We start from the raw sequence: 27,816 nt of genomic DNA on the forward strand, positions 1-27,816 counted from the left end.
AGTGAAGGGAGGAAAAAGGAACTCTTGTAATTGGTCGTGATGAAAGAGTCGTGGTATCCTTTTTTTTAATAAAGTTCAAAGTGTAGGTTTGGTAGGTAATAAGAATACCATTATAACTTATTACACCTACCACTATCTCGATGACTAAATTTATTCGCTGAAAGGGTAAAAAAAATTTTAAAATTATTCATTAGAGATGTAAATTGACCAATTCTCGACACGATGCAGTGTCTCGTAACTTAATAAACGATGAAACAACGAACTATACGAGTAGGTAAGAAGGTAGATACGAAACGCGGTGAGGTGAAATAAGCTTACTTTGGCGAACATTAATGAGGTTGTCTCGCTCCGAGAGAATTTTCTTCTTTAGAATGTTGACTTTTGAAGATGAAATTTTTTTATTCTTTTCGAATAATAAAGAATTTTTTTTTTCAAAAGGTGGTTAAAAATGTACCTACCTATTGTTTTATCGAGAATGGTAGTTATTGAAGTGTTTACCTATCTGGGCGTGAAATTTAACCATCGATTTGAGAGCTTCGATTTTTAAGATGATAAGTTGATGAGGTGTTATCTTTGATTTGTGGATGATAAGGCAGCATCTGCTACTTGAGATTTTAAGATTCTTTATTGATACGGGTACTTTGTAACTACAGGGTTATGGATTATAGTAGATGAGACGTGAGATTGATTTTCGAACCTTTGTATTCAAAATTGGAAACTGAAGGGGTCGGTACTGAAGAATGGTATCTCAAAATCAAATTTCAAAATGTATTTGTAGCGACGTTGTGTCCTAATTTTTGGTAACAGTTTTAAATTGTAAATCTAATCTCATTACATTGGATAAAAATAACATCAATTATTATCTAAACACGAACGATTTTATTTCAAGTAGGTATTTGAGCAAAGTAGGTGTCTAACTATCTACAGGAAGTAGGAACATTGAAATATTTATTCCTAGATCACGAATGGTCTATGAATTGCGTAAGCTGGTGGTTCGCGAAATCTGCTGTATTTTTTTTGTCTGCTTCTGACAAATAGTTCCCCCATGTTGAAGGCCTCATTGGGATCTTACGTTTTGAGAACTAATGCTGCTGATGGTCTCAAAATTAATATTTTTGGAATTCTTTGTTTCGTTGGCATTACATCGCTGAAATAAAACAGAGAGATTATTATTTTTTTTTCGAATTAAGTGACTTTTTAAAAAAGTTTCAATTCTCACTGAAAAACTATTAAATGAATTCATCGCTTACCCAACTTTATAACCAGAGTTAGGACTGGCAATTTCAATGGTTGAAAACTCAGGCAAATTATCTATAGCATTGTGAAGGTCGATGAATTCACTTTCGCTGCCGAAATTGAAAATTACAATGTAGGATTCGTTTCTGAATGTTCTGTCAAAATTATACCAATCGGTAGGTATACGTATAACCATAAGGAAAAATGTGCTTTATAATAAAAGAATCCTAACATCATTGTTATCTATGAGTGTCTTGTTAAGTACATATATCTATTACTGACCTCACGAATGCGTATACCCATGTGGAAAGTACATAAGACTTGAAATCTCCGTACTTGAATATATTGGTTTTCCTTAAATTGCTCATTTTTTTAAACATGTGGTAATAACTGTTTTCATCATTTTTTTGGTCTTCTACATTGATTCTCCAATAATTGGGACTTACTGGCAAGTACAAGTCACGGTTTGTTGAAAATCCTGAAATACAAAGTCGAACAGAAAATTGACTGATGAAAATCTAGATAGCTGGAGAAAAATCGTTCGCGAACGAATGAATAACTGAAAAATCAAATTAATATTATAGATGATAATGATATGTATGACGAAAAATGACATTGAGTACGATTCGCTCAGAAACATTGAACCATTTGAGAACGATTGGATCACTCGAAAATCAAATCAGATTTTTGAAAAAATTGTTACCTATTCTCTCTTGTGCACCGGTGTCCTGCCAACTTTTTCATCTGATAAGATATGTATCTACCTGTACCTACTTTTCCTCACCTGCATTCAACGAATCGTCCCATGCCATGGGAAGCTTGGAGAAATCTCGTTTTCCTTGTGTAAAGAAATCATCAATTTTGTTCAGTATTTGATCTGATCTGATTTTGGACCCAGTTGCTCCTATTTCTTGTCCATAGTAAATATATGCGAAACCCGGTAACATCATTACCAATAAAGCACCTATGAATTCGAATTCTTCGTGTAGCACGTATGATTTCCTAAACGTATCGTGATTTTCTATCTGAAAGTGCAACGAATTTTGTAAAAAATCAAAGTGTTTCAAATCACTTGAAACGGTTTCACATTCCGTATTTCAGATTCGTGAAAAAAAATGTCTTAGATTTGGACAAAATTTGGGGAAGAAGCTTAAGTAAGGTAAACTACCAGTTATGGACCGGGGTACCAATTACGGATCATTTTTTTTGCGACGGCCTGGCTAGTTTGGAACTTGTCCGATAGAAGCAGGGTTGAGAGAACGAACAGAGAATGAGAACGAAGAACAAAAGAACAGCTACTTTTTTCTTGAGAATGAACAAAAGAAAGAACGTTTTGAAATCTTTTTGAAAAGAATATAGAACAAAAGAATAAACAAAGAATGAATTTTTGAGTTTTGAATGGCGTTCTCGTTCTCTCCTCAATTTTTGTTTCAGACGACTTTTTGAGTGTAAGTCTGTCAAAAAAGTGTCTTGAACGTTGTTACCTATAATTTATAAATGCTGAATTTTTTAGCAAAGGCAAATTGATAATACCTATTTAATGTTCGTTTAATGATGTATAATGTAAGAAAAATTGAAGGGCTAATGGTGAAAGTCGCCTTAGTCATTTTTTTATTCACACAACTTTGAACATTTTTTTTTTTCAAATATTTCATCAATTTTAAAGGGAAAAATGAGTATTGTAATGTATTCTAAGATAGTTGAAGATGTTTTTTAAATACCTGACCATAAAGTTTTTACATTGCCATTGAAGTAGGACAACAATATTTTCATTGATTTGTACAAAAATCAATCCTGACTAAGGCGACTTTCACCATTAGCCCTTCAATTGCATGATTGAAAGCATATGCACATTTTGTTTACATTTTTTTTTTAAATTGTGTATTTTTTACCTTGCATACAAAGGAGGAAGGAAAGATCATATGGTTCATTTGACATCAGGAATGTCGAGAACGGTGAACGGGAATGAAATTTTGTTGTTCTCTCAACCTTGGATAGGAGTGCCAATTGCGGTATTGTGTTGCCTCGAGTGTAGCCAACCTAGATATGTATGGTCTTTGGATGTTGGGTGTTATCAGTGTGCTCCGCGTGTTTGTAATCAGAAAGTAAAAATTTTTACTACAAAAATTTTGTTAAATTTGTACAAGGGTTTTTAATTAATTCAATTACGTCGATCCACCACAAAGCAGTGGGGGAAGGTCTCATACCAGTAGACTTGATTAAACATCTAACACCAGAGCATGAAGAGGAGCTGCTGAAGATGATAAATGAAATATATGATGAAGGTACGTTGCCTAAGGACTTCAAAGCAGTAAATTTTGTACCAATACCAAAAAAGAACAACTTGCAAAAATGCTCTGAATATAGAACCATCACACTGATGAGCCACACATTGAAGCTGCTACTCACCATCATAAATGCCAGAATTGAAAAGATGATAGATGAAAATCTAAGCAAAACACAATATGGCTTTGTAGCGAAAAAAGGGACGAGAGATGCAATTACCCAGCTGAAAGTGATCATTCAAAGAGCACTGAATGCAAATAGAGAAATCATTGCTTGCTTCGTTGATTATGAGAAAGCATTTGATCGTGTCAACCATGAGAAGATGTTGGAGATCCTGAAAAAATACAACATTGATAACAAAGACCTGTAAATAATCAAGGACCTGTACTGGGAGCAAAAAGCTAACATGAAGATTGGAACTGAGTACTTGGAGAACAGATGTGGAATAAAGAGAGGTGTGAGGCAAGGATGCCCCCTCTCACCCAGGTTGTTCAACGTGTATGCAGAAGAAATAATGAGGAAAGCGTGAATTGAAAGAATGGGCTTCAAGATCAACGGCGAGAGAATAAACGAAATTAGCTAAGTGATCCTTGCTGAGACAGAAGTGCAGATGCAGAAGATGATCGACTAAATCAACAGCGCAGGATTGAAATACGGAATGAAAATGAATGCAGGCAAGACCAAGGTGATGAGATTCACAAAAGGAGAGGATATAAAGGTCAAAATCAACATCTGACCACAAGAAATTGAAAATGTAAAGCAATTCAGATACCTTGGAGCGCTGATAAACAACGATGGTAGAGATCACAAAGAAATTAAATCACGAATTGGAATGGCAAAGACCACTTTCAACAACCTTGCCAATGTGCTGGGAAATCAAACGATTAGTATAGATCTGAGGAAGAGAATTATGCGATGCTATGTATGGACCATTCTGAAGTATTCCTGTGAAACATGGACCATGAGTGCAGAATGTGAGAAGAAAGTATCTGCTTTTGAGGTGTGGTGCTATCAAAGGCTACTACGGATCTCATGGAAGGACTTCATTGCCAACAAGGAAGTATTAGCAAGAATAGGAGAGGAGTGGAAAGTCGTAGTTGAAGATATCAAAAACAGAAAGCTAAAGTATATAGCACATAAAATACGAGAAAACGGAATTTTCATGCTAGCGGTACAGGGGAAAATCTAAGGAAGATCGACAAGAGGGAGGAAACAATTGGAACTGCTAACAACAAACTCACCGGCAAACTCTCCCTGAAAGAAACGATCACATACGCTAGATACCGGCTAATATAGATGGACATATACGCTATCTCCTATAAAGGAGCGCGACTACAACAACGACGACGTCGATCCAAAGCGTATATTCAACGAACATTTGGTTTCTATGTGTGAAGCTAAGTACCAAGAACTACTTTTTTTTGTGGATTTTAGCTTTTAGGTTTATTTTCATCTTCCAGTGAATAAACATTTAAATTGTGAAATTCAGTTTTGGTCCGCAATTGGTTTGATCAGTAATTGGTGGCTAATTTTTTTTTCTATGAATTTTTCCAATTTCAAAAGGGTTGTCAGGTACCAATTACAGACGGCTCCACAATTGGTAGTTTTTCAACTTCTATATTTGTGAACTTTGATAATGAAAATTTTCTAATGTGGTTCTCAGTGCATTATAACTGGTCTCAGAGTGAAAAAAATTAAACGCTTTGGTTCAGATTTGTATGATCCATAATTGGTACCTCTTCAAAAACTGCCTTTTTTTAGACTTTACTTCAAATAGGAATTAGGGAAATGAAAATTACTTTTTTTTAAACTGAACACCTTGAAGTGAAAGAGGAAGCTTCAGGGATTAATTTTTTTTTTAAATTGTAATTTCATACCAACTTTATTGTACTGTCTTTTTTGAAACCTACTTAACATGTCAATGAAAAATTGAAAAATAAAATGAATTTTAAAGATTTGTACGAAACGACCGTGGAAAGTGTTGTAATCGGAGTGCTATAAAGTGGATAAAAAAATTACTGATTGAGAGTTAAGAGTAGTGAATTCAGTCAGTCAGGGATGTAGGAAGGTGACTGAGGAACTGCACATGTTTTACCACCTACATATAAAAATGGCAACAAAACGACGACTTTTTCAGTAATTACCCCTTTTTGGGAACCTCTTGCTCACCTCCTTGAACTGCTGTAGGGACTCGAAATTTTTGTGGGTAGTATACCAGGCATTCAAAGTAAACTTTTTCGTCAAAGGAGGGGTATCGATAAGGCCATTTTTTGGCCCCAGACAGTTATCGACTGAACCACTCTTAAATTGTTCTAATAAATGCCCTAAATACGAATCCGTGGTTAGTTGACCCAAAATGACCATTTTTTGGGCTCCAGGGGTCCCCAAAGTTGCGAATAAAAAAAGAATTTTTGGAACCACTGAGTATTATTTTTAAAAACTTTTTTGGCGTAAAATATCTGCTTGAACCCGTTAAACATGATACTGGAAAATTTTTCCATTTTCGACCCTCGGAGGCAGAAATTCGGAGGGGTTTTAATTTTTGGAAAATTTTGGAACCACCATTTTGAACCTACCCCTTTGAACCCCCCTAAAAAGCTGCTTACAGTTTATTAGTATCTGAAAGACCTCCATCCTACCAAATTTTCAGCTCAATAAAAATTTTCGCTGGTAAGTACTCAAAAATCCAATTTTCTAATTTTTTGTAATTTGGATTTTTTGGGAACCCCTGGATAGCTGGAAACCTGCGATTTGCGCCAAACGTAACGTTTTGAGGCATATATCCAATTACCTATGTGAAAAAGTTAAATTAAGCTTCCTGTATATTCGTAATTTTGAACCCTTTTTTTAGAGCCCCCCACTTTGGGCACCCCTGAAAAAAGCGATTATGCATATTTTTTCAAATAAATTGAAGAATTTACATTTGGAACACACTAGCAAGAGCTCGATAATTTTTCACTCGATTTTACCAATAACTTTCAAAATTGAGCTTTTTTGGGCCAAATTCTGAGATTTTACTCTTCGAAAAAACGTTAAAATCACGTTTTCATGATTTCAACGAAGTAAAATCTCAGAATTTGGCCCAAAAAAGCTCAATTTTGAAAGTTATTGGTAAAATCGAGTGAAAAATTATCGAGCTCTTGCTAGTGTGTTCCAAATGTAAATTCTTCAATTTATTTGAAAAAATATGCATAATCGTCTTTTTCAGGGGTTCCTAAAATGGAGGGCTCTGAAAAAAGGGTTCAAAATTACAAATGTACACGGAGCTTAATTAAACTTTTTCATCTGGTTAATTGAATATATACTTCAAAACGTTACGTTTGGCGCAAATCGCAGGTTTCCAGCTATCCAGGGGTTCCCAAAAAATCCAAATTACAAAAAATTGGAAAATTGGATTTTTGATTACCAGCGAAAATTTTTATTGAGCTGAAAATTTGGTAGGATGGAGGTCTTTCAAATAATAATGAACTGTAAAAAGCTTTTTAGCGGGGTTCAAAGGGGTGGATTCAAAATAGTGGTTCCAAAATTTTCCAAAAATTAAAACCCCCCCGAATTTCTGCCCCCGAGGGTCGAAAATGGAAAAATTTTCCAGTATCATGTTTAACGGGTTCAAGCAGATATTTTACGCCAAAAAAGTTTTTAAAAATAATACTCAGTGGTTCCAAAAATTCTTTTTTTATTCGCAACTTTGGGGACCCCTGGAGCCCAAAAAATGGTCATTTTGGGCCAACTAACCACGGATTCGTATTTGGGGCATTTATTACAACAATTTAAGAGTGGTTCAGTCGATAACTGTCTGGGGCCAAAAAATGGCCTTATCGATACCCCTCCTTTTGTCCAAATCCAGAGTAGGTATGTTTTTCTTTCATTCCATCCTGCATTTGTAGCCAAACTTACATTCCACGAAGGAGTGGCCCACTCTGGTAAACGATTCAAGTAATCAGTAATAATATTGTGATAGAATGATGCGTTTTCATGATTGACTACTCGTGCTGGATGCAGATTCAATGGAACATGTATGATTTTGTGCTTTTCTGTACCATAGTATTCAATCAATTTTTCAAGTTTAGAATAACCTTCTACGATTAAAACCCTGTGAAGAATAAAAGTGAAAAAAATCTAATATGTAGGTACTCATCCGTACAAGCTGGAATACCTAATTGATAAAAAGTGCCATTTTCACTGTATCGACGATAATAACCATAGGTTACTTACCTTTCAAAATCTGTCCACTTTTTGGCAAATCTATTGACAAACCTTCGCAGTTTGGAAAGAAACGTGTACGTATCTGGGTGATCCTTTGTATAGATGTGTATTAAATCAAGATACTTGAACGGAACTTTAATATCCGGCGAAGCAACTGGTTCATCCCTGAATAAAGCATCTTCTAAAAGTTGTGGCACAGCGTCCAATCTGAATCCAGCTACACCTTTATTTAACCAATATGCGAGAATTTTCTGAAAAATTATATACAAATCGTGTTGAGAATTTGAATACTCGATGCATGGACTGCATGGTTCATCACCTAAATTGATCTACGAGTTCTTAAGTGGTATGCGAAGTGAATTACACGAGGTGTTGATAAATGTATTATACAGATTACATCGAGCTATATATACTCGTAACGTTGTAGAAGTGCAAACACAAATGTACCTTTATTTCAGTTTCTACTGCTTTATTACGTAAATTATAATCTGGTTGTTTGGGGGAGAATTGGTGATAATAAAATTGGTTCCTCTGATTATTCCAGCTCCAAGCACTTCCACCGAACACATTCAGCTTATAATCACATGCGAGAGTGTTAAGACATTTTAGGTATAGGTATCTTGATCAGCTCAACGAAAAAACTAAACGTACCCAGTTATTGGGTGGAAGTGGTGAACCTTTGGCATCGTATCCTTTTGGCTCTTTCCATACAAAAAAATTTGTGTAAGGGTCTTCTTTGTTGACTGATTTTATAAACCAAGGGTGTTCGTCGCTGCAGTGGTTTAATATGATATCGATAATCAACTTAAGTCCTTTAACACAATCCAAGTAGGTACATCAATGTGTAGTAAGTATTCCTTTTAAGTTAGGTGGCGTTTATGAACATCAATGGTGAACTATAATCTTACCTTTAGAATTCATTTCTTTAACCAGTGTTTCAAAGTCTTCAATTGTTCCCATTGAGGGATTTATTGAGGTATAATTCGTGACATCGTAGCCACTATCGTACATTGGGGATTCATAATGAGGTGAAATGTATACTGTTTCAACGCCAATATCGACAAAATGATCCAGTTTTGAAATTAATCCTTTGAAAAATAAAAAAATTAATTGTACTTGCATAAAGTTTTTAAACAAAATTGAGATGTACCTCCTAAGTCGACTTTGTACAGCTTATTACGTAGGTAACTTGAAGCAGTAATCTAAGCGCAAATATATAGATATTTTATTATACCTTTCAGGTCGCCAGTCCCATCGCCATTACCATCTTTGAAAGATGGCAAGTTTACTTCATACATTGTTGTGTATTTCCACCACGTTCGGTCCATCTTACTCCATAAAATTTGTAACTGACAAAACATTAATATTAGAAACAACTTCATATTGATTTATTTCTGATAACTTTACCGCGTTATTGAAGTCAATTCTTTGTCAAGAAGCCTGCACCATACTTTGGTTTTGTTTCTACATATGTACCTACCTATATAGGTAAAAGGATTTTTATAAATAGCCTAAGTATGTACTTGAGATTTTGCAAGTGGTTGAAAAAAATGTGAAAAGTGTTTTCATTTTTAATTTTTATTTAAGCAATAACTATATATAGCAATAAACATATGTAGGTTTTATAAGTACCTCTTTAATTTGAATGGAGAGCGTGATTATTTAGCGAATTTACTTAATGTGCGAGTAAAGATTTGTGCAATTATACGCTCAGTAAGTTAGATCATGTGACTCCCACGTTTTGGAGCTATTCTCGTGAAAATGATTACCAGGAAAAGTGAATTGCCCTTTTTCTTGCATATGAACAAATTTTCACTTCAATTACATACGAATGATTTATTATGGTGATTTTTTTTAGTCTGCGGGCTTTAAATTGTTATTTAATTGTACCACTGTGTGAGAGTCACGTGGTCAAACTTACTGAGCGTAGGTATTTCATCACTGGGTTTACATTAGATAATTATCTTTTCTGTGCAAAGCCATAGCTTACGTTAGTAAGCTACTTATTTGAAGACAACGGGCCATATAAAGTTATTCATATCGCACCTTCGGAGTGCTTCTTGAATAATTATGTAAGTACATACAATTAATATAGTCCGGCATATGACAATAGGAGTAATTGCACTCCTCCCCCCCCCCGCCGATCCTCCGGGACAACTTTTTTCTTAAAGAGGACATCCTAAGGAACATTTTAAAGCAAACTTGCCAAAAAAAAAGTTGGACTTACATACAAAATGGCGGCCATTTTGATTGACAGGTCTTTTTCAAACTTTACAAAGGTAGATCGAAAGATCATGCAAAAATTTATCACCTGTCAAAATTTCAAGTGCTAAAGTGCGTTTTTCGATTTTTGGTGAATTTTTGAAAATCGAATTTAGGCCAAAAATGAGAGAAAAAAATCAAAATTTTACCAAATTGACCAAGAAAGCTGAAATTTGGGATATACCCTATTTTCGACATGCCAAATCGATTGGAAACGGTTTCAACCCATTTTGAGCAGTTCTGTAGCTTCCAGCAGATTTTTGAAACTCGAAATTCCCACAAAATTCTATCAAATTGGAGTTGTAAAGCTGAAATTTATTCTAAAAACTAATTTCAATACGCTACGAAGTGTACTACAGGTGAATTTTAAGTCGTTTTGGAGCCTCCAGCGACTTTTTGAAAATTCCTGAAGCCTCCAGCAGATTTTTGAAACTTTAAATTTTCACAAAATTTCATCAAATGGAGATGGAAAGCTGAAATTTACTCTACACTCCAATTTTAACACCTTCTGAAGACGACTTCAGGTGGGTTCAAGTAAAATTAGGGCCTCCAGCGACTTTTTTGAAAATAACTGGAGCCTCCAGTAGATTTTTTAAACTTGAAATTTCCCCAAAATTTCATCAAACTGAGATGGAAAGTAGAAATTTATTCTGCAAACTAATTTCAATACGCTACGAAGTTGACTGCTGGTGAATTTCAAGTCGTTTTGGATTCTCCAGCAACTATTTGAAAGGTTGTATGATGTTTTTTTGGAAAATTGAAATTTCTTAAAAGTAGCTGGAAGCTTCAAAATCATTTGAAACCACCATGTAGTCTGCGAAGTTAATTTCAGCTTGCCAAATCCATTTGATAAATTAATGTTGGGGAAATTTCAAGTTTCAAAAATCTACTGAAGGCTCCAGTAATTTTCAAAAAAAAAGTCGCTGGAGGCCCTAAAATTACCATAAACGTGGAATTTTTGAAATTTAACAATCGGAAAGAATGATAAAACCCTAGATAAGGAATTTTCAATTTTCAGGTTGTGGCCCATTGTGCTTGTTTATCTGCTTCTTTTACAAATGTAACACCCAGTCACAATTTTTAATTTTGGAAAACCAACCTTTACCCTTTGTTTCTTTTTCAAAATTGAACGAATGAAACGGTAACTTTAGATAAGATCCTTAAATTTCAGCAGACATGTTTTTACAGCCTATTGTATTCAATTGCAGGTATTCACCAAGGGGGGTTGTGTGGTAATGGAGTGTAATGGTTCACCTCAACACGTTCCAGCTTTCAATTCTCATGAGTCATTTGTAATTTTTCTGTGCCCTCGAGAAGTTGTTTTGGAATTGTGTGAGTTCATTTGGTGGAGGGGAGGGGTTTGAACTTTATCTTGGTTGAAAGGTGCACTGGGAGAATTTTTTATTGGAATTTATACTGTGAATCGTGAGATTTTGGATGTACCCTGAAGATTTAACTATTACCTGCATAATAATGTATAGTAATTTTCACATTTTTTCTGTAAAATACACAGGTATCACCGTGTCATCTGTACCTAATTCGATTTTTCAGTGAATCATTCTTTCGCGAACGATTTGCTCACAGGAGAAAAATCGTTCGCAAACGAATCATTCAAAATTTCAATGAATGAATCGAAGAATGTTTGGTTTTCTCTTGTCGTGTATTATTTGATTTGATTTTCAACGTTCTCGAATGATTCATTGTTTTTGAGCGAATCGTTCGCGAACGAATCACTCAAAATGTCAATGGATGAATATTGAAGAATGTTTCGCTTTCTGTTGTCGTGTATTATCTGATTTGATTTTCAAGCGATTCGATCGTTCTCGAATGATTCATTCTTTCTGAGCAAATCGTTCGCGAACGAATTGTGTCTAGTTTCTGATCATGCGACGGAAATTCTCAAGTTTCATCTTTTCATCTGTACATAATTTTATTTTTCAGTGATTCATTCGTTCGTGAACGACTTTTCCCCTCTGAGCAAATCGTTCGCGAACGAATCACTCAGAATGTCAATGGATAAATATTGAAGAATGTTTCGTTTTCTCTTGTCGTGTATTATCTGATTTGATTTTCAAGCGATTCAATCGTTCTCGAATGATTCGTTGTTTCTGAGCGAATCGTTCGCGAATGAATTGTGTCTGGTTTCTGATCATGTGATGGAAATTCTCAAGTTTCATCTTTTCATCTGTACTTAATTTGATTTTTCAGTGATACATTTGTTCGCGAACGACTTTTCTCCTCTGAGCAAATCGTTCGCGAACGACTGAATCATTGAAAAAGCAAATTAATTCTATTAGATCGATCGAAATCAAATTTATAAAATGAATCTCATAAATCAATGATATGAAATTTGAGTTGTGGGTCCTCAAAAGCCATCTTACAACCTACTAAAAGAAAAATTCAAAATTTAATTGAAAAGTTTTGAGCTAAAAATTGGAACCTTATTATTGTTTTTTGTTTTGTTTTGAAAAAGTGCTATGTATCGCATCAAAATTGATCAAAATTTGAGAGAAATTAAAATATTTTTATAAAAACTGTTTTTTGAGTAGGTATCTATTTTTGAAGAATTGTGAGCTCAAAACTGGGCCATATAAACACACGATTTTTTGAATTATTCGAAAAACTGATAGGTTCAAATTTCGGCATAAAATTGAAAATTTCTAACGAGGGAACCTCTTGAGTGTCACACTTCGATTTGAACGGGACCGCGATTTTTGGAAAGAGCATAGTCTAAAACCCCCAAAACCAAATTTTCAGCTGCCCAAGTTCATTTTTCGATTTTTGGCGAATTTTTGAAAATTCAAAAATAACTGTTTTTGACGATTTATGCTTTTTTTTAAAAAGTTACTTGATCAATGAAAATGGTCAAAATTAGTCCCAAAACTAATAATAATTACCCAAATCTCAATTTCACCATTTCCAGCTATTCTGGAGCCTCCAGCGCGATTTTTCAATTTCTCCAGAATTTTGAATTTGCTCCAGAAGGCGTGAATATGAAGTTGGGCAGCTAAAAATCGAGTTGTACATTACACTCGACCTGTTCAACGAGTTTATCCACATTTGAGCCGATTTTGGAAGTGACACTTCAAAAGTGGCTTTTTGACCAGCTTTTTTCAAAACTAAAAAATCCAAAAAATCAATAGTTTCCCGTTTGTGTAGAAATTTTCGAAATTCACACGTATCGCTGTATTTTGTCCAAAACTAACCCCCCAAATCCAAATTTTACAATTTCCAGCGATTCTGGAGCCTCCAGCGCGATTTTCAATTTCTCCAGAATTTTGAATTTGCTCCAGAAAGGCGTGAATATGCAGTTGCGGGCAGCTAAGAATCAAGTTGTATATTACACTCGACCTGTTTAACGAGTTTATCCAAATTTGAGCCGATTTTGAGAGTGACACCTCAAGAGTGGTTTTTTGAGGTGTCACTCTCGCTCCAAAACGGCTGGGAATGGTAGAATTTGCGCTACGGGGGTTAGTTCCTGAAGAAATACAGCGATTCGCGCAAATTTCAAAAATTTCCTCACCATGGTTATCTTTTGTTTTTTTTTGGATTTTTTAATTTTGAAAAAAGCTTGTCAAAAAACCACTCTTGAGGTATCGTTCCCAAAATTGGCTCAAATGCAGACAAACTTGTTACACAGGTCGAGTATAATACACAACTGGATTTTTAGCTGTCCAACTGCATATTCACGCCTTCTGGAGCAAATTCAAAATTCTGGAGAAATTGAAAAATCGCGCCGGAGGCTCCAGAATGGCTGAAACTGGTGAAATTTGAATTTGGGTAATTAATATCAGTTTCGGGACTTATTTTGGCCATTTTTATTGATCAAGTGCGTACTTTTTTAAAAAAGTATAAATCGCCAAAAACAGTCATTTTTGAATTTTCAAAAATTCGCCAAAAATCGAAAAATAAACTTGGGTAGCTGAAAATTTGGTTTTGTGGGTTTTAGACTATGCTCTTTCTAAAAATCGCGGTCCCGTTCAAATCGGAGTGTGATACCTCAAGAGGTTCCCTTGTAAGTACCTATCAAAACCTTTTTTTTCCTGAAAAAAATTCTCATAAAATTCCAAGTCGGCCCAAGAAGCTCCTCCCCCTCCACTCGAAAAATCAAAAAATTAGCATTTTTGCATTTTTATAATTATTTCAATCTTTGGATTTGGTCTACATCAGAAAATATTCAATTACGTTGATCCTCCTGCAAGATGAAAAAGTGTAACTTGCAAACCCTCCCTCTCACCATCAAAAAGAATGAATAAAATCAGAAAAATTGAAATTATTGTGGTGTTCCATTGAATCCTTTGAATTACTGACTGTATATTTCTCTGACGACTGACTTGATTGATTAAATTTGACTGTGACATTTCACTTCATTGATTCTTCAGTTATACTCAGATGTTGTCTTGCTATGATCTATTGATCCAAGACTCGCAAACCCTTGAGTATTCCAAACTTGCGTATAAAAAAATACCTCATTCGAGCCCCTTCAAGTATACTTATTACTTACCTCAATTCGTGGAAAATTTAAATTACGAGTAAATGAATCGAGTATATCCGATTCTGTACCAAGTACATACATAAGTAGTAATTAGCATCACTTGCGCAAGACCGGTTCTTTTATTCGTGGTAATTTGCCATCCAAGATACACATCCAGTACTTACCTACATATAATACAAGAGGAGAGAAGTTTCTTCAAATCAAAATTAAGCTGAATTTTTGCAACACCAACGCACCTAATCGGTATAATTTTACTCGGATGTACGTATACTTACTGCGTAGACCTACTGCACAATTATACAGTATATAAATTATCGAGAAGAACCGGAACACGCGTTGAATATAATTACGCTAGTTCCCCGCCTCTTTTTCTTCATCTTCACCCATGTACGAGTGTATGTAAGTTCCTGAAAGGTACTGGTCCTGGTACATACATTTATATAGGTTTGGGTATGATGCGGATTAGCAATGCTCAAGGTACTGCAAGAGGTAGAGAGGTCGGTGGTACTGGTGATTTTATCAGTTGTTGTCGATCGCCTATATAGGTATAGGTTTTATTTGTAAGGTCGTTTGTTTTATACGCACAACATTTTGAAGCCTTAAACGAGAAGAAATAGGCATATTTGTGTACGCAAATGCGTTGGTTAATGTTTATGGTTAGTATCGTTATTATCGGTGCGGCCCCTTGGAAAACATGTAATCAAGTTCGTCGTTTTGGTAGCCTATTGAATTAGAAATTTAGTACTCGGATATTGACACAGTTATACTTTCTCAATGTTTCAATTGATCGAGATTTCAGTGTCACATTTTTTAGGTGCTCAAAAAAAACTAATAATACCTAATTGAAGTTGCCCTGGTATAAAGATGAGTCTCTCCTGCGAGGAAATGTGCACTTGCACTTGGATATTAATAAGCCAGCGCCATGCCATGCCATGCCATGCCATACCGAGACCAAACAAATACCAACCATAAGTCAGCGAACTTGTGAAAAAGTTGTATTTTATTTTACAACAATAAGGTCAATTGACTTGTCCGCTACATAATGACGAAAAAAAACAACTACAGCCAAACCAGTCGCACCGTAGGTTGCTCATTGTCGATGATAACAATTTCGCTGCTGCAAAAAAAAATTATCGCACGTACATCTCATCTCTTACCGAGCAGAAGAATAATTATCGTGATTTTAATAGTTCCTCGCTTATTTTGAGAAGTACCTACGTAGAGAGTAAGGTGGCTCTGATTTTGAATCTTTTTTATATTCCCCCCCCCCCACACTTCTCACGTTGTTGGATTTCCGAGTCCAAAAAAATTAGTGCTGGCAGCCTCTCCACCAATGAAAATGCATTGAAAATTTTCCCATTTCTGCTTCGTGAGTTTTCTAAATAATTTGTTTTTGTAAACCCCCCCCCCCGGCTGCAAAATCAATTTGGTCTTCTTGAGTTAAGCCTGCAGAATTTGAAAAATAAAAAAAAAATCATAAATCAGAGTGAGTGAAAAATTCTTTAAAATTTCCATTTCTGTGTCAGAATTATTCTGAATAACTCCTCTTTTAATAAAAAAATGTCCTCGCACCCCCTCCCCCCAATAATATTGGTCCCTTTGTATAGAGTCCTCAAAATTAGTCTTAAAAAAAAAATTGGAAATTTTTCATTTATGGTTAGAATTAATCTGAAGAATCCCCTTTTCGTGAAGAAAAAATGCCAAAAAATGACGAAATATCAGTAAAATTTGGAAAAAATATAACGTAAAAGTCTTGAAAATACATACGTTGAAACACTAAAAATAGTAAGAATTGAAAAATGTGTACTACATACAAGTACATACTAGTATCCAGATACGTATATCAAGTAGTCTCCTCAGCAGCGATTAAACACCACTGCACCGCGCATCACAGAAGCGAGAAGAGTAAGTACTTTATACTCGTAGGAAAAAAAAAACTCACCTGGGGTACTCGTAAAAATTAACCTAGTTTTATGGTACACACATCTACACACGCATCTTGTTGAAAGTTGCACTGCTATACACAATTGTACGAGTATATAAGGCAAATATTTTACGATTATACGTACGCCGATCTAGGATGTCAATATAATTAATGCTTGTTCGAGATACTTGTAGCAGTCGCGTATATATTAACAGTGGTAAGTCGCATGGGTATACAGATATACCGAGAGGTGTAATTAATTGACGTATAGTCGACTAGTCGTTTACCAGAGTATTATAAGTGTATCTATACGATTATAGGAAAGTATAAGTGAGTCCAAGTACACAGTACGAGCTTCGCACGTAGCATGAATGCACACTCAGGCTATATAGGTATACATTTGCATACTCTGTATGACATAGAAAGCTCAGGTAAGGGGTGCGGTGCTGAGAGACTCAGCATCAGCAAACCTTTGATATAGTCGGGCATATGATAATAGTAATAATTGAAACCGCCCCTCCACTGGCACAACTTTTTTCTTGAAGAGGACATCCTAAGGAACATTTTAAAGCCAACTTACCAAAAAAAAAAAGTTGGCCCTTCTAACGAAATGACGGCCATTTTGATTGACAGGTCAGCCGAAATCGCAGATTTTGCTTTCCAACATACTTAGGACCCCGACGAAATTTTTTGAACTGGACAAAGCTAAGATCGAAAGAGCATGCAAAAATTCATTACAAGCCTAATTTCAAGTGCTCAAATGCATTTTTTCGATATTTGATGAATTTTTGAAAATCAGGCCAAAAATGAGGGGAAAAAATCAAAATTCTGACAATTGTGCCAAAAATTATCACTTTTTGACAATCGTGCCAAAAAATTGACTATTTTGCTCAATTGCTCTACAAATTGACACTTTTGACAATTGTGCCAAAAATTGACTATTTTTGTTAATCACTCTAAAAATTGACACATTTTAACAATTGTTCCAAAAATTGACACTTTTTTGACAATTGTGCGAAATTGACACTTTTTGACAATCAAGCCAAAAATTGACACTTTTGAGCAATTGTGATGCAAAATTTCCACTTTTGACAATTGTGCCAAAATTAAAACTTTTTCGGCTTTGGGTCCAAAACAGACACTTTTTGACAATTGTGCAAAATTGACACTTTTTGACAATGTTCCAAAAAATTGACACTTTTGCGCAATTGAAGGGCCCAGTTCCAAGTCGGCCTAAGTCCATTTTTATCATTTTTGAGTTAGCAGCGCCATCTGGTGGTACAGGTCAGTTAACACCTTTACCACCTTGTCCCAACATCTGGCGTTACTTTTTCGCTCAGGAGAGCTGTTTTGCCGGCTCGGGGAAAAAACCGATTATTTTACTCATTTTTTTTTCTTCCGAATAGACAAAATTTGAAGGTGCTTTGAATGAAATTGTTTCAAAAATGTATTAAATTAATGATTCGTGATTTTTTTTTGAAAAAACGCATTTTTTCGGTTTTTTTTTTGAAATTTTTAACGTCAGATAATTCCAAAGTGGCCTAAGTCCACTTTTTCTGACTCTTTGACGCGCTCTGTAGCTGAAAATACGCAAAATTAAAAAAATACCAATACGGTACTTTAAAGCAGAAAGATCAAGCTTCACAACCATATAATCACATCATTTATTATTGAAGCGGAAGGGCGAGAAAAACAGTTATTTGCGTTTTTCTCGAAACGGAAAAAATGGACTTAGGCCGACTTGGAACTGGGCCCTTCAATTGTAATAAAAAAATTGCCACTTTTGACAATTGTGCCAAAATAGACTATTTTTGTCAATTCCTCTAAAAGTTGACATATTTTAACAATTGTTCCAAAAAATGACACGTTTTTGACAATTGTTCCAAAATTGACACTTTTTTGACAATTGTGCAAAATTGACACTTTTTGACAATCAAGCCAAAAATTGACACTTTTGAGCAATTGTGATACAAAATTGCCAATTTTGACAAATGTGCCTAAATTAAAACTTTTTTGAGTTGGGCCAAAAGTGCCAAAACAGACACTTTTTGACAATTTTGCAAAATTGACACTTTTGACAATTGCGCCAAAATTGACACTTTTGACAATTGCGCCAAAATTGACTATTTTTGTCAATTCCTCTAAAAATTGACCCATTTTAACAATTGTTCCAAAAAATGACACGTTTTTGACAATTGTTCCAAAAATTGAAAATTTTTTGACAATTGTGCAAAATTGACACTTTTTGACAATGTGTCAAAAATTGACACTTGCGCAATTGTAATAAAAATTTATCACTTTTGACAATTGTGCCAAACTTACAACTTTTTTGACATTGGGGCCCAAAACAGACACTTTGTGACAATTGTGCCAAAATTTGACACTTTTGACAATTGTGCCAAAATTTTACACTTTTGACAATTGCGCCAAAATTGAATATTTTTGTTAATTCCTCTAAAAACTGACACATTTTAACAATTGTTCCAAAAAATGGCACGTTTTTGACAATTGTTCCAAAAATTGACACTTTTTGACAATCAAGCCAAAAATTGACACTTTTGAACAATTGTGATGCAAAATTGCCACTTTTGACAATTGTGCCAAAATTAAAACTTATTTGACATTGGGCCAAGACAGAAACTTTTTGACAATTGTGCAAAATTGACACTTTTGACAACTGGGCCAAAATTGAAACTTATTTGACATTAGGCCAAAACAGACACTTTTTGACAATTTTGCAAAATTGACACATTTGACAATTGCGCCAAAATTGACTATTTTTGTCAATTCCTATAAAAATTGACACATTTTAACAATTGTTCCGAAAAATGACACGTTTTTGACAATTGTTCCAAAAATTGACACTTTTTTTGAATATTGTGCAAAATTGACACTTTTCAACATTCAACCCAAAAATTGACACTTTTGAGCAATTGGGATACAAAATTGCCACTTTTGACAATTGTACCAAACGAACAACTTTTTTGACATGGTGGCCCAAAACAGACACTTTTTGACAATTGTGTAAAAAATTGACACTTTTGATAATTGCGCCAAAAATTGACACTTTTTTGAATAATTGTGCAAAATTGACATTTTTTGACAATTTTGCCAAAATTGACACTTTTGAGCAATTGTGATAAAAATTGACACTTTTTTGACATTATGGCCCAAAACAGACACTTTTTAACCATTGTGCAAAATTGACACTTTTGACAATTGTGCCAAAAAATTGACACTTCTGCGCAATTGTGATAAAAATTGTCACTTTTGACAATTTTGTGTCAAAGTTAACACTTTTTTAGCATTGCACCCCCAAAACAGACATTTTTTGACAATCGTGCCAAAAAAGTGACTTTTTTTGTCAATTGCTCTAAAAATTGACACTTTTGACAATTGTGCCAAAGATTGCCTCTTTTTGTCAATCGCTCTACAAATTCACACATTCTTGACAATTGTGTGAAAGTGACACTTTTTAACAATCGTGTCAAAAATCGACACCATTACATTGAAATGATGAAATTATATTTTCGACATCCGCTTGCTTGAAAAAAAATCTTGGGATGTGAAGACACTGGAAAAGCAAAAAATTGGAATGTGAAATTTTGCCACCCTCTCCCCTTGTTTAAAAACTGTTAAAGTCCTGCTTTTCTAATTCAAAATTTTGTTCGACATCCTGTTTCAAGTTTTAAAAATCTACTGGAGGTTCCAGTAGTTCCCAAACAGTCGCTGGAGGCTCCAAAACAACTTGAAATCCGCCTGCAGTCGACTTCATATCGTATTGAAATTAGTTCCATTTGATAAAATTTCAACCTCATTTGATGTGTGGAAATTTCAAGTTCCAAAAATTTGCTGGAGGCTCCAGAACTGCTCAAAACGGTTTGAAACCGTTTCCAATCGATTTGGCAGGTCGAAAATAGGATGTACCCCAAACTTCAGCTTTCTAGGTCATATCGGTAAAATTTTAATTTTTTTTTCATTTTTAGCTCGATTTTCAAAAATTTACCAAAAATCTAAAACTTTACTTCGGCACCTTAAATGATTAGCTATAATTTTTGTACGTTTTTTCGATCTACCTTTGACCAGTTCAAATAATTTGGTGTGAGTCGACTTATTCAACAAATTTGGTGTACTTAAGTTGAGCAAATTTTATTCAAAATTTTTCGAAATTTGCCACTCAAGAGGTCCTGAATCTGCAAAATAAAATTCAGCATCCAAAAATTTTGTCTGGTGGTATATTTTTTAATTTTTTGCCAGCAAGCAATCAGACAAACCTTTCGGCAGGTCTCCTTTTACATTCAACGTTCTAACTGACAACTTCTTCCTTCAAAATGAAAAAAAAAATACGTATTCATCATTGTTAGGACACATACTCGAAAAAAATATATATTGATAAAAACTCAGACTGCAGCAGCGATGACGAAAAGCTCACTATGAGACGAACAATCGCACTATAAATAAGTGAAATAAAATTTGACCGTAGGTATTCGAATAAAAATGGCCTCAAATGAGACATCTTTTCAAATGAAAGTCAACGACATCCAGGCCATCCCGTATATGCGGACAAGAATACAGCCAATCAAGCATGCCTACAATATCAAAACATAATAATAAAAAAATTCTGTTACGAGTTCCACCTTCTACCTACCTTCTATCTCCATCTTCATCGTATGTGTGAGTAGAAGAATATAGGCAACAATCTATGCATGTGGCACAATAGAAGAAATTTTCCTTCGTCGACATCTGCACCTCCTCAAAATTTACACTGGTATATTATCGTCGAAGGGGGTCGTAATAAAGGGGCGGTTCTGGATACGCTTTCAACTATGATGTATGTATACGAACGTATGTACCAATAGCGAGTACAGGGCGAAATCTGTTGTTCGTGTTTGAAAAAATGCTACATCAAGCGCAAATGTTCATCGTTCATCGTTTAGGTTTTTCCTGCTGATTAAAGCTCGCTAGAAATTATTTTCATTAACGTTTAATAATTTTCTTTATACGGCTTTATTAGCGACGACATCGCCAGCGCCACGATCGAGAGCGGGCTGCGAAGTCGCGCAATTCGTTTGAAAAAATACGTATAAAAAATTAAATTATACAACGAAAAGTACTTATAATTTTATTCGTTCAGACGACTTGGCAGCTTAAATTAGGAAGGCGAAGTCGCAGTAAAGCGAATCTCTCTCTCTCTCTTTTTTATTTGTAAATATCATAACGAGCATTAATTTACTAGTACCTTGCAACCCCTCGCCCCTCGCTTCTCGACGATGTGAATTTTGCAACATCGTGGGTGGAAAGAAATGAATTTATTGTCTGAGGGGAGGAGGTGAAGGAGGAAGATTCAATGACAAAAAGTTTATGAGATCGATTTTTCAATAATTCGTCGACTTGGAGAAAAACGATGTTTTTGATAAGGTAGTGAGGGGGAAGGGGGTACATTGAGTGAGGTACTTTTGACAATTTTCTTGAACAAAATTTATTCTTTGTTTACCATGATTTTTTTTTAACTCAAAATTCTATTCCTTCAACTCAAAATTACGTCATTTCGGACCCCTCCTCCTCCCCCTCTCCCGTTCAAGTTGAAAATCGTGCAAAAATCCAATTTATCTAAAAAATTACTTTTGCGCGTCAGAATTCTTCTAAATAATTCCTTTTTCAAAAAAATCCCCCCCCCCTTCCAACAAGTAATTTCTGTGCAAGAATTTTCTAAATGACCTGCTTTTAAAAAAACACAAAAAAACTTACAATGTTGGCTCCTATGTGGAAATTGTGCGCGAAAGTCTCACTTTTTGAAAGCTTGGAAAGTGTACGCAGGGCACAAACTCAATTTTTTCTTTAAAAAAAGTAACTAAGATTACCAAAAAAAAACGAAAAATTGAGCAAAAAGTAACCAAAAAACTTTAAAAACGAGTGCAAAATATTTCAATAAGCCTACAGAAAAAGTCACAAAAAACAAAAAGAAAATTTTATTAAATTTCATGTAAAAAAAATTACTACACAAAATGTTTCAATTCATTTTTAGGTTTCACTTTCAGTTTCTGATTCTATTTTCACGGGTTTTCAGTTTCACTTTTCAGAATTCCCACTTTTGTTTTCGGTTTTTGATTTTATTTTCAAAGATTTTGGGTCCATTTTAATAAGTAATTTCCCATTAATCTTTCATTTTTAGATTCAAGTACATATTTGTAATTCTCTGTTTTTAATCCAATCTGTTTGATGCAGTTTTTTACTTTCTAAATTTTCGATTTTACTCTTCACTTTTTCAATTTCGATTTCAGAATTTTCGATTACAATTTCAATAATGTTTGACTTTTTATTTTTGGAGATTTCAATTTTATTCCAAAAAATTTGTGAAATTTTAAATTTCACTTTTAGATTTCAGTTTTAGTTTTATTATCAAGTTTTGATTTCATCTTCATATAATATTTTTTATCCTATTTTTAAACTCGATTTTTTCCACATTTTTTTTTTCGTTTCGATCTTTGTTCTTTTGATTCCTGCTTCAGTTTTAAAATTTTTTTTCTTTCATTTTTTCAACGTTATTTTCGGTTTTTTACGAAATTTTCCTAATTTTCTATTACGTTTTTAATTTTTAATTTCTTTTTATTATGTTTTTGGTTAATTTTCAATTTTTGAATTTATTTTTCAGAGTTTTCAATTTTATTTCGCATTTTTTATATTTTATTGTTTGAAATTTTTGTGTTCTATTTTAGTTTTCAGGTTCATTATCAGTTTTTGGTTTGATTTTCATAGAATCTGAAATAATCTCGCTTCATTTTCAGAGTTTTACGTTTCACTTTTGGCATTCCTGATTTCACTCTCAGTTTTTTGATTTCGTACTTTTTCACATTTTTCAATATCAAACTTTTTCAGTTTTAAATTTTTTACAATTTATAGTTTTGTTTTTAAAAGAGCCTCCCCCCTCAAGTTTCGTTTAAGAAAAAATACTCAATAGCAGAATTTTTGAACTTTCAAAACTTCATCAAAAATCAAAAAATGAACTTCTGCAGTCAACACCCCCAAAAACCGTAAAACTGACTGTTTTGACCTTCTTCTAAAAGTTAGACTCACTTCCATGGGCATTGAAGTTGAACTCTTCTCAATAAATTTTAAGGTCGTTGCTGAGGTCAGAAAAATTTGAAAAAATGCAGGCTCGTTTTTTTCTAAAAACAACATTTTTGTGGAAAGACACATCTTGGGGGGAATCAGCCTCCATGGTTCGAAAGAAAAGCTGCTCTTGCGCTCAAAAATGGTCATTCGTTTGTACGGTACTAAACGAGAGATTCCGTAAAAATCAAAATTTAAGTCAATATGAAGGGTCATTCCACCTCAATTCGAGCAACGTTTTTGAGTCATGTCTCATGTCCTTTGATTTGGCTCAATTTTTTTTTACAAATTGATTGAACAAATTTCAAAAATCTGTTTATCATTAATCGAATTCCAAAAATCGATTGATCGAATTCCGAAAATCGATTGATCGAATTCCGAAAATCGATTTATCGAATTCCGAAAATCGATTGATCGAAGTCAGAAAATCGATTGATCGAAGTCAGAAAATTTGTTTATCGAATTCCAAAAATTGATTGATCGAATTCCCAAAATCGATTGATCGAATTCCCAAAATCGATTGATCGAATTCCCAAAATCGATTGATCGAATTCCCAAAATCGATTAATCAAAGTCAGAAAATTTGTTTATCGAATTCCAAAAATCAGTTTATTGAATTCCAAAAATCTATCAATCGAATTCCAAAAATCGAATAATCGAATTCCAAAAATCGATTAATCGAATTCTAAAAATCCTATCAGTAAAATTGCACTTATTATTATTTTCACATTGTCTCGATATACTCAACTTCAGCAGCGCATAGCTCCAAAGCTATCATATGTACTTTGATCAAAACTGATTTCACAGTTTGAAAGGGCATTGCATTTTAAACTTTTAAGTATTTAGAAATTTTCAAAAGTTGAAAGCAAATTTCAAAATGGCGCTGTAGGTGGGAGCTACCATTTAAAATTCTGAAAAAATTTCCTTACGTGTACCTTTTAATGTTTTTTTGAAATATTTAATTTTCGAGATGGGATCTTTTAATGTAGAGGGAGCACCGAGCACCCCTCCCCCAAATTTGGGCAATATTTTCAAAAAAAGATCTGGGGCATGTGACATATCGAATTGTATGTTTTTAGGGAGGCTGAACACGAATAAGACGTTAGAATTTTGATTGGACCCATCCACGGCCCCCAGCACCTCCCCAAAGGGGGTTAAAGTCAAAAATATGGTTTCATTCGTGTGACACATGAAATACTACGTTTTCGATATCGCTGAACACGAATATAGCCTTGGTTTTTCAAATTGATCTCACCCATGACCCCCAGAACCTCCCCAAATAGATAAAAGTCCAAAAAATTTGTTTCATTTGTGTGACGCATGAAATTATGTTTTCGATAGGTTCTCGTTTGCAAAAAATATACTACATATGTATGTATGTACCTATCCCATTACAATATTACTCTGAATAGGGAAATCATTACCTATTTGTTGGACTTTGACCTATAAAAACAGTATAGAATGATCCTCTTTGCCATGAGAGGGAGGGGGGTGGCCGTGATGATGAGCTCTGCGAAGCTGAAAAAAAACAATAAAAATTATCTGCCAACGAGACTGATTTATTCATCTCACCATTTTATAGGTTTTTTTTGGCGTGCAACTTTTGGATGAACTGAAAAAATGCAATCAAGTCATACGTTGAATTCGTGAATCATTTTTTGCCAGTTTTGCTGCAAATTCAAAGACCTAATCTTACCTTTCCTTCTTATCACCTCTGCTGAATACGTCTTCTGATCCAGCAAACGCAAAATTCGTATTCTGCAGCTTCTTAAGCTAATTGATAGGCTCACCTTACCCCACACTCCTCAGTCGAAAATCCCAACACCTACAAAACGCATTCGCTTCGTCTAGTCTGCACCAGAACCGCACCAATGCACTTAGAAAGGAGAAGAAAAACCTGCGGCTAGACTCGGCGCATCGACATAGCATCGGTTGCATTGTCGACTGTCGTCGCTATTTCAACGTTTGTTGGGCACCAGGGGGCCGGAGGGGTGTACTCGACAGCAGTCATAGCGGTAATAAGATCATCTTAAATGGTTACTACACCCGGTTTGTGACCGTGATAATAGTGCCAACCAATAAGAAACTCGCTACGCCAGCCTCCTACTACTTATCTTCAAACACCGATGCTGCGATGGATTTTTTAACCGTGACTTGGACTCGGAAAACAGCTGATAGCCATTCGCTGCGACTGCCGCATGCAGAAGGCACATACTTACTAGTATTACTATATACTAATACTAAAACGCTCGCTGCTCGGCGAAAGAATAAAAAAAAACTCGTTTCGTGAAACAATTGCACCATGATCCACGAATAAGTTCTCTAATCGAAGGTTAATATTCGCGTTCCAGTGCGAAAGCATCGCGCTTTGGTGGTGTTTTTTTTACCTTACCTACCTACTCGGGCACGTGAATTTGTTTGTTGTTGTTGTTTTTGTTTTTGTGTTTGTTGTTGTGTGGTGTGGTGCGTGTTGAAGGGGAAAAAAAGCTCGTACTGTAGTTTTTTTGGTCAATGTGTGTACTGTGTACTTGGTTTTTTCAGCTATTTGTGTAAATATTGGTTTTACGAGTGAATTCCGAGTACCACTCGAGGCAAATAATGGTGATTTTTTTCACGATGTGAGGTTCGGTCAGTGATTTGTGGTGTTTTGTGTACTTACTACTTACTGCTGGTGTATAATATTCGTATATTTTGGAGAGTGTTAATGACCGATAAAATGTGAGTATTTGAGCTGATAATATACTCGTAATTTTCCTTGTATGTAGTGTAAATAGGGAAATTCCAAATTTATGATATTTCATCTTATAGATATTTATACTTTCACATTCCCTTTGAATTCAAACTCGACTCTCTTTTTCAATCAAATTCATTCTATGGATGCATTCTCGATTCTCTCGAACCTAGAAGGAATTCGAAGGCTACCTACTTAATATTATATATATGTTTTTCTCTACGTAATTCATCAAATAAGTGTAGGTTTTCATGCTCGTGACGAAAGTAAAGATAACGCAATCTCGGAAGTTGGGATTTTTTTCTACAAAGGTCATAACCTATCGTTCGTCGAATAGTTTTTTTTTTTTACATTTAAGTATTGAAAACATTTCTGAAACAACAAGTTGCCTTTTGGATTCAGAAGAGTGTTGATTGTGGTCGAGCAACTCATTTCGTATAGGTGAAGATTGTGTGATAATTTACGTACCTCTACTCGATGTGCCAAAGTTCAAAATCACTTCTGGGTAAAAGTGTGGTTACGAAGGGCAGGAGGGGGAAAGTGAAAATTTTCGATGGTTGATGGCAAAATTCTCAACTATGCGTTTATAAAAAAGAACTCCAGGCAAATTTTCTCAATGAACTGAACAAAACCGAGCCAAATGGAAGGAGCATGTCGAAATATGCCCCCTCCTCTCCCTCCACCAGTATTTTTGAGTGCTGAAGTCCATATTTGGATTTTTGACAAATTTTGAAAATTCAAAGAAGTTATTTTTATGACGATTTTCAAAAAAATCAAAATTCGAAAAAATTCAATTTTCAATTTCAAACATCAAAAAAAGTTTAAATTTATTCAATTGTCTTATTTTGACCTCTTTCTGACGTATTTCATGAAAAAGTTGATGAAAATTACACTCACAACAAAAAAATAAAAATTCGTTTATTTTTTGAATTTTTTCGAATTTTGATTTTTTGTGAAGAGTTTATTTCATCGAGTGAAAGGGTTTTTTCAACTTTTTCAACAGATACGTAAAAATAGGGGTCAAAGGGGTCAACTTCACCTATCAAAACTTTTTTTCATGTTTTAAATCAAAAAATAACATTTTTTCGCAAATTTTAAATTTTTTAAAATCAATTTTGCAACATGTTACCATCCCAATTTTTTAATAGCATGTTGTTCAGCATGAAAAGTTGTCCATGATATATTTTTTTCAGAATTTTTTAGAGTCGAAATGATATGAAAACTACGTTTTGAAATTTTTCGAGCTAATTTTTCGTACAAAAAAAGTGGTAACACTGCTTTTTATGATATCACCAAGAAGCCTTTTAAAACCCCTAACTATTGAGCTCCATTTTGGTAGGTATCGCGGTTATCGAGTAATCCACTGCTGAAATGGATGATATTTTAGGTTCACTGAAGACTTTGACACCCCCTGGCTGCCTTTAAAAATGAGCTAGAGGGCTGCGATTTGCGCCATTGGCAGGCCATTTTTTAAGGTATAGTCGCTTGGGCAAATGCCCACCCAGTGACCAAGTTTTGCCCACCCAGTAAATTCGATTTGCCCAAGAAAATTTTTGATTTTCATTC

General features: G+C 34.6%; 2 protein-coding genes across 5 annotated transcripts in view; one reads left to right on the forward strand and one right to left on the reverse strand.

The window, feature by feature from the left end:
- Positions 1-27,816, forward strand: part of wake (wide awake) — a 492,350-nt gene that overhangs the window by 390,250 nt on the left and 74,284 nt on the right. For 2 of the 4 annotated variants that reach the window (XM_065364775.1, XM_065364790.1), the window contains exon 1: positions 25,704-26,237. The exons of the other annotated variants lie outside the window; for them this stretch is intronic. The gene's annotated coding sequence lies outside the window, so the exon portion shown is untranslated. Of the gene's footprint in view, positions 1-25,703; positions 26,238-27,816 lie in introns of those variants that run through there. 4 annotated transcript variants of the gene reach the window in all.
- Positions 755-9,194, reverse strand: LOC135845928 (alpha-glucosidase-like). The gene is made up of 10 exons (XM_065364807.1): positions 8,963-9,194; positions 8,637-8,816; positions 8,380-8,540; positions 8,176-8,301; positions 7,738-7,979; positions 7,420-7,615; positions 2,021-2,261; positions 1,519-1,714; positions 1,251-1,391; positions 755-1,147 (listed from the first exon to the last, which is right to left on the reverse strand). The coding sequence occupies exons 1-10, from the start codon at positions 9,108-9,110 to the stop codon at positions 1,069-1,071; spliced, it is 1,710 nt and encodes a 569-aa protein (XP_065220879.1). The 5' UTR covers positions 9,111-9,194; the 3' UTR covers positions 755-1,068.

This window comes from Planococcus citri, chromosome 1 (assembly GCF_950023065.1).
Source record: "Planococcus citri chromosome 1, ihPlaCitr1.1, whole genome shotgun sequence".
Lineage (NCBI taxonomy): Eukaryota > Metazoa > Arthropoda > Insecta > Hemiptera > Pseudococcidae > Planococcus > Planococcus citri.

Bases quoted from the DNA above. Each gene is read 5' to 3' on its own strand.
- LOC135845928 (XM_065364807.1), bottom strand. From the start codon at position 9,110: ATGAAGTTGTTTCTAATATTAATGTTTTGTCAGTTACAAATTTTATGG. The intron at 8,817-8,962 runs GTATAATAAAAT...TATTTTTCAAAG, and splicing joins TGGGACTGGCGACCTGAAAG to GATTAATTTCAAAACTGGAT. The intron at 1,715-2,020 runs GTGAGGAAAAGT...TTTGTATTTCAG, and splicing joins GGACGATTCGTTGAATGCAG to GATTTTCAACAAACCGTGAC.